This window comes from Haliotis cracherodii, unplaced genomic scaffold (assembly GCF_022045235.1).
Source record: "Haliotis cracherodii isolate W230 unplaced genomic scaffold, xgHalCrac1.p SCAF_14, whole genome shotgun sequence".
Lineage (NCBI taxonomy): Eukaryota > Metazoa > Mollusca > Gastropoda > Lepetellida > Haliotidae > Haliotis > Haliotis cracherodii.
The window spans coordinates 1,352,500-1,366,709 of NW_027266269.1; the positions used below are offsets into that span (position 1 = coordinate 1,352,500).

The following is a 14,210-nucleotide window of genomic DNA, read 5'->3' on the forward strand; positions in this document are numbered from 1 at the left end:
AGGACAGACAGAAGGATACTGCCTCACCCACCCGCCAGTTTCTTGAATTCCATCTTTAGACGTTACTGCACCAACGATCACGTGACAGGCGATGATGCGGCACAGGTCCAAAAATGTCTTCATGCACGAAGTCCACTTTCTCGTAGACGATTTTGTATTGTCTGTTCAGACACTCTCCATAGACCTGGATCATTTCCTGTGGTTAAGTTGCTGGGACCGACTTGTTGCGAGGATAGAACACCCTAATGTAACAATCATTTGCCTACAAGTTCGAGGACGGTCGCGAGTGGATTGCAAGTGTTGGTCACGCATTTAAATGTGTGAAAGGGTGCTGTGATAAACATTAAAATGACAATGAAATGGATGCATGTGATTCTCCGACCTCTAGACGTCCAATGACGATATTTCAGTCTTCTCCACGCCATCTTGGCATATCGAATGTCTCGGGAAAAAAAACACAAAACAGCGAATGCTACCCTGGTATCATCCCTTTTGAAACCCCTCATCTAGGAGCAAAACTTTCAACATGTTCACACGCATCACACATTATGATTCTTTTCCATGTGAAATTTTCATGACGTGTTAATGTTCTGAAAAGGTGGTGTGTTTTGGTGATTGGGTACGATAATAAGCTGACCCTCAGTGTGATTTGCGGTGGACAACAATTATTTCATCGTTTCAATTCACATGAACTAAATTCAACATTTATATTTCATTTATATTAAATCTATTGGGTTTAACGCTGCTTTTAACAGTATTCAAGTTATATCACGGCGTGTCAGCTTATTGTGGGAGGAAAGCCCGAAGTGATGCAGGTGAAAAGTTCGGTGAAACCCACGAGCACGGGTATGGTGCTGACAAACCTAGAAACATAATCAGGGCGAACCGGGATTCGAACCCACAATCATAGGTTTCTGGCGTGCCCAAGGGACGCAACTCTGCCCGTGCCCCCTTATTAGTTATTAATTTCGAGTATTTGCGTTTATGGAGTGACGTGCATGCATGTTTGGCATCAAACACCGATCTCCCACTACCGGTCAGACGTCGTATTCATTAGACTAAGAAGGCGGTACATGTGGAGTTGAGAAGGGAGGAATCAGGTGTACATTGACATATTTATACAAGTCGTACAGTATACAGCTACACATAGTGCAAATTACATTGAATCAATTGATCAATTTACAACAAGTTTTAGTTTGCTTATAACTCCATTCATAATAGTGTGACGTCATTGGTTTATCAAATAAAGAAAATGGCCGTTCCCACACGTCACGATACCATGATATTCTTAAGACTTATTCTTGACAAAACATAATTTAGATATCCTCTGGTCGAGGAGAACATTAGCGTGTGCCCGTGGCATGTTCACTTCATCTCAAATTCAGAAACCCCGTATCTCTGTACCACTAATAACCACAACTAGACAAAGACACACATTCATGATGTGTACAGTAGCTACACTGAACTATCTATTTATCTGAAATCGTTATCAAGAAACTCATATATACAATTGATAAAACGGATAAGGAAACGTAAGAAATAAGTACAGGGTACTTCCTGGTTAACCACAGCTGTCATCTTGTTGAGCGGTATCGTTCAGACATGTCAACTGATGGAAAACTACTGAAAGTGAACACCAAGGCATAATCACGCGAGCTGTATGAAATATACATGGACATCTCCGCTATAATACGCGAAGTAGTAACGTCTCATTTGATCTTTTATATTCATAGCAATTCTGACCAAGTAGTAATACAAACCATGAGTTTTTTTGTAACGGAAGCTTCAGATATTCTCCGCGTTACTTGTACACTGGTTAAGAGCCCACATTACCTCATGCATGCTGGGACATATCCAAAGGTCACATTACACAACAGTGTGAAGGAAAGGACAGGATATCATGGTGGCGGCAAAGACGTTGTTATTAGCAATGTTGTGGTGAGTTCAATTTGTAATAAGTTCTCTTTATCACAAAAATGCTACTTCAGTGGTTCCAAACTTATGATGTAAAATGTAGGCAGAAACACTGCACTCAATGTTACTATTCATAATCTTATATAATGACCTTGTGTCCATTATCAGTTGGGTAGACTTCAATGTCACCTTGCTCGGTGTGCACGTATCTGTAGGTGGTTTTCGTTTTGTACCCACATTAGTTGTGTATTGAACTTTCGGGGTGGCGCAGATTCGCCTTTGACTGACAGTTTTATACCTTAAAGTAACGACACATGCTATTTGACATTAATAGTGATCACAAGAAACAAATGTTGATGTCCGACATGATGATAGACACCCGATCAAATGTAGCCACAAACATGTATTCCGTAATTGTTCTTTTTACACATATTAGTAAAGGATAAGAGTGCCTGCACTGACTGAAACAGTTAAAAAGTTCGTAAACTCAGTGAACTTATCTGTCAACTGCGTCACTAACATGATAATATACTTCACAACCAAGATGGCAACATATTATTAATAAGGTGGACTTTCGTAGACTAGAAAAAGAAATATCAATCAGTTTCAGAACCCAAACTCAGAAAATAAAAGTCTGGCACACGTCCTTGAAGTTTAAACTATACACTTGAAAACTAGTCACCACATTGCATGTTTACTGTGCGTGATCACAGTCGCAGTTATCTGGGCCAAGTGGTGTCAAAGGTATCAAAACTGATTTAAGAGCCATTACCACACTTAAAATATGTAGAATGAATAGAATCGCCCAGAGGGGTGGGAGGTTGGCGAATGAAATAAAGCAAAGAACAATTCTGAATCATTAATGTTGTCATTAATATCCATGTTTCTACTAATTTCAAGGAGACATGCCTACCAGTAAGCAACATTGTAGCAGATTTGTTGTGGAAAGGAGTGGAGTTAAGTTAGGGAGTCGTTGGTTTATGGCTGTTAGGCACAGTGTGCGTATGTAGGTGAAGGTGTGTGTTGGGAGGTGCATGGTTGTGGTGAGGATGTACAGGTTTGTGGTGTGAAGATGAAGGGTTGTTATGGGGAAGTGCAGAGTTTAGGTTGCGAGTTTGAACGGTTGTCCTGAGGAGGTGCTGTGTTTTGATGGGGAGATGCAGGTTTGGGATGCTGAGGTGCAGGGTTGTGTTGTTTAGGTGAAGTGTTGTAGTAGATAGGTGAAGGGTTGTGGTGTTGAGGTGTTGTAGTCTGGCGATTGTGGTGGCAAGATGGAGGGCTGTGATGGAAGTTGAGGGTTGTGGTGTGAACGCGCAGGGCTGTTTGTGGGAGGTTCATTGTTGTGATGGGGTGTTTGAAGGGTTTTGATGTGGAAGTGCAGCTTTGCTTTTGGGAGGTGCAGAGTTTTGGTAGAGACTTTTGAATGGTTGTGGGGAGCCGCCGTGTTATGGTAGAGAGGTGCAGGGTTGTGATGGAGAGTTCTGAATGATTGTGATGGAGAGGTGCATAGGTGTGATTGTGAGGTTTGTGGTGTGGAGCGACAGGGTTGTGCTGCGGAGGTGGAGGGATATGGTATTGGTGTACAGGGTTGTCGTAGGGAATTTAGTGGGTTGTGGTGTGAAGATACAGGGTTGTGTTAGGCAGGTGAAGGGTTATGTTATGGGAGTGCAGGTTTATGCAGTAAAGGTGCAGGTTTGTGGAAGGAGTTATGATGGTGAGGTGCAGGTTTGTGGAGTGTTGGTAGAAGGGTTGATTTTGGGAGGTGTACGGTTATGTTAGTTAGTTGAAGGGCTGTGATGGGGCGGTGGAGGTTAATGGTGTGACGGTTAAGGGTTGTCGTATGGAGTTTAAGGGTTGTGATTTGAAGGTGCATGGTTGTGGAGGGTTGGTAAAGGGTTGAAGTTGGAAGGTGCAGGGTTTGCCATCTTGTGCCATGTTTTGAAGGGGTGCGCAGGAAAGGTGCAAGGATGTGATTGGAAGGTGAAGGGCTGTTTTGGGGAGGGGAAGGGTTGTTAGAGTGGAGGGTTGTGGCGGGAAGGTGTAGGGTGGTGTTGGGGAGATGGAAGTTGTAGTATGGAGTTTGACTGATTTTGATTGGGAGCTGCAGGGTTGTGGTACAGAGGCGCAGGGTTGTGGTAGGTATGTGATGGGTTGTGATGTTGAGGTGAATATATCATGGCGAGTTTAAGGGTTGTAATTTGGAGTAGCAGTGTTTTGTTAGGGATGTGAAGAGCTGTGTTGGGAAGGTACAGGGTGTAACTGTGGTTGCGTTTGGAGAATTGCAAGGTTATGGTGAGTAGGTGCGAGTTTGTGGTGGGAAAGTAAAGGGTTGTGTTGGGGAGGTGAAGTTTTGTTATGGGGAGGTGATGGATTGAAGTGAGGATTGAAGGGATATGATGAAATGAATAGTTGTTTTGTGAGGAGATGCAAGGTTGTGGTGGGGACGTGAATGGTTTTGTACGGGCTTTAACTGACCATTTCAGCTATAAAACATGGGATCCGACTGGTACAGCTTTATACTTAAAATGCCACTACACATATTTATATGCGAGCTGGAGAAACGGCACCTGAGGGTGCAAGGAAACACTGGCGCTCATTGAGAAAGGCGTTTTTTTCTTCACGCGCTCGTTCGTAGTGTTATTAAATATTAGTTTCAAAATAATTCATTATTATGTAAATAAACTTGAAATGCCACTAAAACTCATTATATGTTATATTACATCTCGTTTGTTATTTACTTGTTTTCTTTTGCAAATGCTATTCGGCAGCTGACAACAGTTAGCACATACTTACTTGGAAGTTAGTAAATTTACTATTGCTGTTATGAGAAAATGATTCGTAAGTATCCTTTTTTATATTAGTATAACTGACTACTTAAACCAAAGGACTACGATAAATATATGTTGGTCTGGAGCTTGAAAAGATGGGTTTTAAGTGCTTATTTAAAAAAAGCCATAGGGCCAGACGGAGAAGATCCCATAGTGCAAATGATGTCAACACTACATGTTAAAATTGTTGAAATATCTTCGCAGATGACATGATGGTCGGCATATTAAACCACATTTTTGTTATCAGAGTCATTGTGAAAAAGTTGCAAACTGTTCGACTAAGAGCAAATATATGTAGTAATAATAAAATAAGTGGAGTAAGATTGAACACAGTATAAAGATGTATAAAGAACATCATGTATAAAACAGCATACTGTTCATAGTTGAACCTAGTGCAATGTTCTAATCTACCTCTCGCACTATAAGTAATTATGTGTCTGTAACACTATCACTCATGTGCATCTAAGCATTGTTTTAATTGGCCTTTTCAGGCACTGCAGCACCGTATATACCAGAGTCATGCAGATAGTCTTCCTTTTTCTGATGATAGTCTGTGAGTATTAAAAACACTTCCTCCCTTGGCAACAGATTTTAACATGTCAAAAGATGTTAAAATACCAATATTTTATGTATTGTCAACTCTACTCAAACACTTAATATAATATCAGCTGCTGCATTGTTCGAACATTGTAGAACACATTACACAACATAGTTTTATGTGTGATTAACTGTAGCCTCACATTGATAGCATGAACCTTTATTATCAAGCAGTACAGTTAGATTCAATTCAATGCAGCGACAGCACCATTTCAGAAAGTGCCCATCATACTATTCCCACTATATGATAAGAATATGTTTCTAAAGCACTAATAAATATTGATAATACTGGATGTACGCGAAAAGATGAAACACATCCAAAATCAAATCAATTATTAACAAAAAATAAACACAAGAGAACTGACGGTACTGGTTACAATAGGTAATTTGTTATTTGACCATCATTGAATGATATCAGAATCATCGATATACCTGCAACTTCGGATGACATTTGGATTATGTTCACAACTTGTCCTTAACCTTTGAAGGTAGAGCTGCAACTATGTACATGTATCTAGTTACTATTTAAAACAAATTCAATGAATAAAGTTATAATGTTTGCTTTTATTTAAATATTTCAGTATTCGAATCATACGGCCAGGAAAATTGTGAATGGGGGAGATATGGAGACAACTGCAGCAAAGATTGCCCTCTGAACTGTTTCACCAACCCAGACAGAAACCTCAAACACTGCCACAAAGATACAGGGAAGTGTTCTGAGGGGTGTGTGCCGGGGTGGTTCGATGACCTTTGTGATAAAGCTTGCAGCAAGAACTGTAAGGGGGCCGCTTGTAATTACCAAAATGGCATCTGCACGAACGGCTGTAGTGGAGATTACAAAGGGCAGTTTTGCAACGTTGTTCCAGGTTTGAAATCAAGCTGATTCTTATCTGAAATAGTTAAGGCAGCTGTCCATCACCAGGTTCCGTATTGGGGATGAAAACATAAAACAGCAGAAGAAATTATCATTATAATTTTATACAAAATTAATATCGACAGGCATAATATTCATAGCTGCTCTATCTGAAGAAATATAACCCATTGAACTTTGAATGGATAGTATGTATATACTTATGGATATATGAATGCTACTAAATCAGGCAATTAATACCAATAAACATTTACACAACGTTACTGATTTCTTAGATCTTCAACCCAAGATGATTTGTATAAGAATTAGTCTTCAGCAACCCATGTCTGTCTTAAGAAGCGATAAACGAATCAGATGATCATGGACGATGACTTCGTTGATGAATTGGGCGGTGAGGTAGCCTCGTGGTTAAACCGTTCGCTTGGCACGCCGAAGACCCGAGTTCGATTCCCGACATGGGTACAATGTGTGAATCCCAATACTTGTGTCCCCCGCCGAGCTGGAATATTGCTAAAAGCAGCATTAAACCATACACACTCACTCACTCGTTGATGAATGGCATGTCTACGTTATAGTATAGATCAATATGCATTATGTTTTTGCCTGGTTCACGATTCTTTACAGACCATCGTCATATAGCTTGAAAATTGCTCATTGCGGCGTTGACAACAAACAAACAAATATCAGATGTTATCTTAGGAATGTGATATGAACAAATGAAGTTTTGGTTATATTATTACTCGAAATTGTTGCCATTGCTTATTATTATTACATTTCACATGTTATTGTCGAAAAGGAACCTGATCAGATAATCAACTTTTGACTTTTACCAACCGAATATATGACGGCCATGCACTCACAAACACCAAATACAACGGTTCATACAATTTGCCTGTATCGCCATCTCTCTGTGCTATTATTTCAGATAAAGTTACATATATGTTCGTTCGCTACCTGATTTCAGTATCTATGCATTTTTTCTCAAACGATCAAGAACTCGACCATATCATACTAAAAGATGACTAGTTATATTTATAGTAGTAGTGTTTTGAATATAAGCGCATACTAACAACTCTGAATACATCTGTGTCTGACAGGCACGTCGGCGACACCACCCAGGGAATACAGCACATGTGAGTACACTATATAAACTAAGACTCATATGGGTTATAATGATGTTAAGAATCATATCTGCTTGTTATTGCTGATGTGTGCGTCTCGTATCATTGTCTGTATTTGTTCACAGACACATCGTCGGCAGCACCGAGTGAATCCAACACAGAAACAACATCAGACCTGGCTGCGATACTTGTCCCTGTGTTCCTGGTAGTCCTCGCTGTTGTGGTTTTCCTAATGTAAGTCTGTACCTGACTCTAGCATTTTGAGTTTAAGATTATTACCACATGTTTGTATAAACAAACTCATTGTTGTGAACTGACTGGTGATGTCTGAATCTATGCATTTGTATTAACAGTTTGCACTCAATATATCACCGTTTCATAGTCTCGTGGTAGAACGCCCGCCAGGAGGGCGGAAGGTCCAGGGTTCCATTCCCGGTCACGTCATACCAAAATGCGTTAAACGATGGTATTGGAGTGATCCTGCTTGGCGCTTGACGTTAAGGGGTGAAATTAAAGACTGGTCTGCTCGAAGTCAGTTTACTGTGTCTGATTTTGATATCTCACTTGACTTGCACTGTCGCTATATAATTGCAAAAATCTTGAACGCGACTGTGAATCCCATTCAACCTCACCTAACACCACTTCACTCAATATACAGTTTACACCATGTTGGTTGCATTAAAAGTTGTTCATCCTTTGGTTAATTTTAAGGAGGTGAAATGGCCTGATGTATTTGCTTTGGTGACAACGTTTACATTTTACTGTTTACAATTTCCTCAATAACCAGCCGTGGTTGTATGCGTATTGTCAGAATTCTTTACAAACGAAAACGGAACAGGGGAGACACCACAGGGATCATCGATGCAGTGACAGGGATATTATCATGCTGGAGAACAACTGCCAGGTAAAACAGACATATAACCTGAAGCAGGACGTCTTACTCATTACCATCACTTACGTCTATGTACAGTAAATTATGTATCACAACGAAGTACATCCATGAAATGATAATCCCCTGATTTTTAAAACTATCAATTCGGACATGCTGATTCATCCATTTGTCATGATCTCGATTTTGTTTATTTCAGGTACAATGCTGGTGAAGATGGTGAGTATACACCTCGTTATTCATTAATTCTACATAAGGTGACATTATTATTGGGTTTGTCTAAACGCTATATCTTTTATGAAAATCAATAAAAGTAATTGTGATAGAAGAAACTAAATCCTAATTATGTTTCTTGGACTGTTTAATATTCATCTCAGACAGGGAATATACATATTCAGTGTTTTTAAGAAACAGCAGATTTTAAATCCTGAGAAACGAAAACTGTTTCCTAGTTTACGACACTATAGACTTGGAAAGAGTCATTGTCGTCTGTCTTATATGTATATAGTGATATATGATCTATGCAGCTAAGTTACACCCATTAACATTAACAATACAAGATCGGTATATATTTCCCTTGAACGTGGTTAAACTAGTGTTTGGCATGTTTGCATTAGTTCCATTACTTGTTTTACTTTGGATATCGAAATGGAGATTAGACAACTCAGAGGGGGTTAAACATGTTTCATCTAACCATCACATCTAATATGTTTCAGAACTTCTCATGGCAGAGGAAGGTGGAGTCAGTAAGTATGGGATACAAATAGCATATACAGGTGTATGGGTTGATGAATGAATGTTGTCACATGAGCTAATACGTAGTGAATGCCAATTGTTTAATTTGTCCGTTTTCCATGTAAACTTAAAATTATCTCATGGTAAATATAATGTTGGTTAAATGTCTAGCGTATTAATAATTAATATGTTGCAATTAACTCTTACCTTTTGAGTGGAATATGTGCAGAGCACAAGACTGTAAGCCAAATACCCTGAACAACACTAACGATATGTTAACACATTATTATTATCTTTGTATATACGTCTTTACATCATATGCATTTCAGTTGTGGAAGCATATTCACATACTTTTATTTTCTGACCAGCTTTGGGGAGAGATGCTGATTCACCCTGCAGTGTTGTGCTCTTGCAGTCTGGTAAGAACTGAATACCTTTATCAACATTAGTAATGAGAAGTACGTCCTTCATCCGTGAATATATGCACGCGTACGTACCACAAAGGTAACCTGAGGTCTTCTGTTTTGATAAAGATGAAATTACTATTTGATGCAGAGATGACACTATCATATTATAACTAAACAGTTTATCTTAATCAAACTAAGAAATTAGAGTCAAACGAGTTGATCTAGTGATGCTGAATTTCACACTTCGTTTTGATTTGTTTACAACTATTTATGAACGTTTACAGGTTCACTAGAACAGAAAGTAAAGGATATCCAAAGTGTGTTTGTGAAAACTGCGAGCTTTAAGAGGGCTAAAGAAACGTTGGAGACTCTTGGCCATGTGACAATAAGTGGTGCTCCAGGAGAAGGTAAAACATCCATGGCCCTGATGCTGGGAGCTGAATACAGGAAGCAGGGGTACGAGCTGGTACTGGTTGAGGATGTAGATAAAGCACGGTTGTCTGATTATCTAGAAAAAGGCAAAGACGTGTGTGTCATATTTGATGACATGTTTAAGACAGTCAGATCATATTTGGACATGTCCCGTCTCAACCACTTTTTGTACGACCTCCAGGTGCACCTGAAACAGTTTGAGTCCAGAACAGAAAGAAGATACCAGCGTCTGCAGCAAGAACAAAGGGAGGAACAGAGAGAGCCAGAACAACCAAACATCTGTGTTATATTCACTGCAGAAACCAACAATCTTCAGCGTGCAATGTCGAAGCTAGGAGGTCAACATATTTTCAAAAGTTCATCAGATGTCAAACTGACTTGTACACAGGAGGAGAAGAAAGAATTGTGGCAGAAGTACAAACATCTCTATGAGTGTAAAATGGATGTGAATAACGTTTTTGCTTATGAGAAAACGACTGTCGGTTTTCCTCTGGAATGCAAACTTGTTTCAAGTTGTTGTGGCTTTCAAATGCACCATGACAGTTTTTTTGAGAAACCTATGCTTTACATAACAAATCAACTTCATAAGATTATTAGCTCATTTGATGACAAGTCAGCTGCCCTCATTCTAATCTTACTGTGTGATGGCCCGCTAAACATCAGTCAACTGGACAGTGAAGGTGCCAGCCGAGACAGTCAACTGACGACGAAAGATACCCACCCAGGGGATACGGAAGATGCCTGCCCAATCAGTCAACTGAAGACTAAAGCTGTCCACCCAGGGAATCAAGTAGAAACGGAAGATGCCTACCCAATCAGTCAACTGAAGACTAAAAGTGGTAGTCCAGACAGTCAATGCGAAACGGAAGTTGCCCGTGTCAGTCAACTTGAAAATGAAGGTGCCAGCCCAGACCTAGAGGCTCACCTCCAGGCAGTTGCAACTCTTGTGAAGACATCAACCAGAGAGGGTGTTGCTAAAGCTGTCAGGAGCTTCTGTGGTACATTATTGACGGAAAGAAACATAACAACATTTTCCCATTCCGTGATTTATGATGTCTGTGCTTCTGTTTTATTCAGTACTGAACCAGAGTTTACTCTTAAACATTGCAGTATAAAGTTCCTACTTGAGCATGTACAGGATCAGCAAGACGACGGTATTTCAGTCAATGAACACCAGCTCATGATTCCTTTCTCAGAGGCCTACAGTGGAATAATTGCTGACAGAATGGCAGATGCTATTGCCAGTGGTACTTTCAGTATGTACATCTGGCATCCCATATGGAAACGAAGAGAAATATCTGACCAATTAATTTATATGATCACAGATCCACCTTCTTTGTCTGATGGTATCAAGCATAACATTCTCCAGTATGCCTGTTTCAATGGGAACAAGAATATCCTGCAGCGACTTCTTCCTCACTGTGACATCAATAGGCGTGGGTTGAATGGCTGGACACCATCGATGTATGCAGTTGTCTCTGGACAAGAGGAATGTTTTGACATCCTAGTGAAAAACAAAGCTGACATCACTTCATGTGACAGCAACAACTATAATTTAGTGCATTTGGCCTGTCAGCATGGACAAAAGTCCACCGTAAAACATGTAAAAAAAGCGCTCAAGAAACTTCTGTCTCCTGATTTGTATCTCAATCAGTATATTAATGGACGAGGAGTAAATGGCTGGACACCAGTTATGTGTGCAGTGGCATTTGGGAAGGAGGATATCTTCGATTATATTACCAAAAAAGGGAAAACATTTGAAAGGATAAAACAAAACAAAATTGATTTCAAATTAGCAGATGCCCACAAAAACACTGTGCTTCATCTTGCATGTTGGTATGGAAACAAATCCATTGTAGAGAGTCTGCTCCCCCACACAGATATCAATACACGTGGCAACAATGGACAGACACCGGTCATGTGTGCACTATTGTCTGGGAGGAAGGACATTTTCGACCTTCTCGTGTCAAAAAAGGCTGATATCACATTGACCGATGATGACAACAACAGTCTCCTTCATGTGGCTTCTCGCGTTAATGATGCATCTCTGTTACTACCACTAGTGCCAAAGTTTGAAAGTAATAGTCGGGGAAAACATGGCTGGACACCATTGATGAAGGCAGCTGTACATGGACATATGGATGTATTTCCGCTTTTCCTACACACAGTGGACTTCACGCTGAAAGATGACAACAACAACAATGCCCTCCATCTTGCATGTCATGGAGGAAATGTCTCCATTGTGGAACTATTACTGCCAAAGTTTGACATCAACAGCCGGGGAAACAAAGGATGGACGCCAGTCATGTGTGCAGCTTACAAAGGAGTGGAGAGCGTCTTCAAGTTACTTGTGTCAAAGCGGGCTGATTTGAGATTGAGGGATGACAAGAACAATTCTGTATTACATTTAGCATGTTTGGGTGGAAATATTTCCATTGTGAAAGATTTGTTGGCACGCCCAGGCACTGATATCAACTGTCTGGGAAGCCACGGGAGAACAGCAATAATGATCACAGCCTTGGCTGCAGAACCAGCCCTGTTCCAACTACTTTTGTCAAAGAAGGCCAATATCAGACTGACTGATGATGATAATAGTACTGTCTTACACCATGCCTGTAATGGTGGGGACCCTTCCATTGTGAACTATCTAATATCAAAGTTCAACATCGACGCTTCTGGAAAACACGGCCGGACACCTGTCATGGTTGCAGCATGGGCAGGAAGGAAGGTCGTGTTCGATTTGCTTGTGAAGCAGAATGCTGACCTCACTTTGACTGATGAATACAATGACAATGTTCTACATTTAGCATGTCAGGGTGGGAGCACAGCTATTGTCGAATGGCTTGTGAAACTCTGTAACGTCAATCGCCGGGGAAAGAAAAACTCGCCAGAATCAATGCATGAAGAGAGATCAGTGTCCAGTGGAAATAAAGATCCTTGTCATAGTAATGCACCGACGGAAGATATACAATCATCGACTTCCTCTGAGAATGATAATGCTATCTGTGTTGTTGGTCAAAGTGGAAAGGAAGCCACCGTGAAACAAGAGAGTGGCTACTTTGACATCAACGTCAGAGGCAGGGATGATCAGACTCCACTAATGAGGGCAGTTTGTGGAGGCCATATGGACGTGTATATTTTCATGGTGTCCCATGGTGCCGACCACACTCTGCTGGACAAGGATGGACACACTCTTCTACATCTTGCTACTCAGCATGGTCAGCTTCAAATGGTGAAATACATCATAGACTCGTTTGATATCAACGCAAAAGACAATATTGGTCTGACGCCTGTCATGACATCAGTGTTACATGAGAGAGTTGATGTATTTGAATATCTCAGAAAACAAGGTGCAGACCTGACAGCAGCGAACAATGCAGGGGATGATGTGGCGACTCTTGCGCAAAAAATAGGATGCAGCAAAATCATAGAGCAATTACCACCACCCAAACCTATGAAACGATTATCTAGACCGAGGCTTTCGGGTATTTTTAAATCCAAGAAGAATCGCACAACAGAATGAGCTCAAACGTCACCGTTGAAAGAACCTGTGGAATCAAACATGCGGTGAATGATGTTGCGTTTAGAATAGGTTTATTGTTTTTATACCATCGGTACTGTTATACCATATACTCCCTCAGACCATCTGCCTATCCTTCTATGTATTACAATTGATTGGCCCAAATGTATGTATGTATATATGGATGGATGGATGGATGGATGGATGGATGGATGGATGGATGGATGTGTCCGTGTGTGTGTGTCCGAGTGTGTGTTTTTATCCTGTGCATGTTGTCATACCATTGTATACATTGTACTGTTTTATGATATGGAGGAAATACAGGACATCCATTTATCTTACGTGTATGAATCTTATATTTTTCAGATAGGTGTCAATGTTTCACTTGTATAGCCTTACTACTGTCACTGTTACTTACACGTGACACTGAATCTATTAAACATATGTTGTATTTGTTTTAGATGAGTTCAAAGATAATATGATACAATTGACATAGTTTTTGAAGGACATTGTGACACATTTGTTTCTAATTTATCACTCCCAAAGGACACGAATAAACAAGTTCTTATTGTCCAGAAACTCCAGCAGGTATGCAGTACTACGCACTCCGAACAGGGGCAACAAATAAAGACATATGATGCCCCTGTTTAACATTAATAAGCAGGTATTACGCTGTGTAAAATACCAAAGCGTGTGGTTATGTCCTACAGGGCTTTTGTATATGTAGCTTTACTAATAAAATATGTAAAACTCCCTAAACCCCTCGGTTTATTCAATTATATTTTGTGTGGAGATGACAGTTCACTGATGGGAGATTATGCACACTCGATGACTCTAGCACCCCTGTTGATAGGAAGACGTCATATGGCATTGTTTTGCCAACATTGTGAACAAAA

General features: G+C 40.3%; 1 protein-coding gene across 1 annotated transcript; it reads left to right on the plus strand.

Annotated features, from left to right (window-relative positions):
- Positions 1 to 1,889: 1,889 nt before the first annotated feature.
- LOC139461301 (uncharacterized) lies at positions 1,890 to 13,317 on the plus strand. Its single transcript, XM_071242927.1, has 11 exons — positions 1,890 to 1,938; positions 5,234 to 5,295; positions 5,921 to 6,205; positions 7,308 to 7,343; positions 7,457 to 7,565; positions 8,143 to 8,235; positions 8,420 to 8,439; positions 8,937 to 8,966; positions 9,324 to 9,374; positions 9,647 to 10,474; positions 10,508 to 13,317. The coding sequence occupies exons 1-11, from the start codon at positions 1,901 to 1,903 to the stop codon at positions 13,315 to 13,317; spliced, it is 4,362 nt and encodes a 1,453-aa protein (XP_071099028.1). The 5' UTR covers positions 1,890 to 1,900.
- Positions 13,318 to 14,210: the final 893 nt, after the last annotated feature.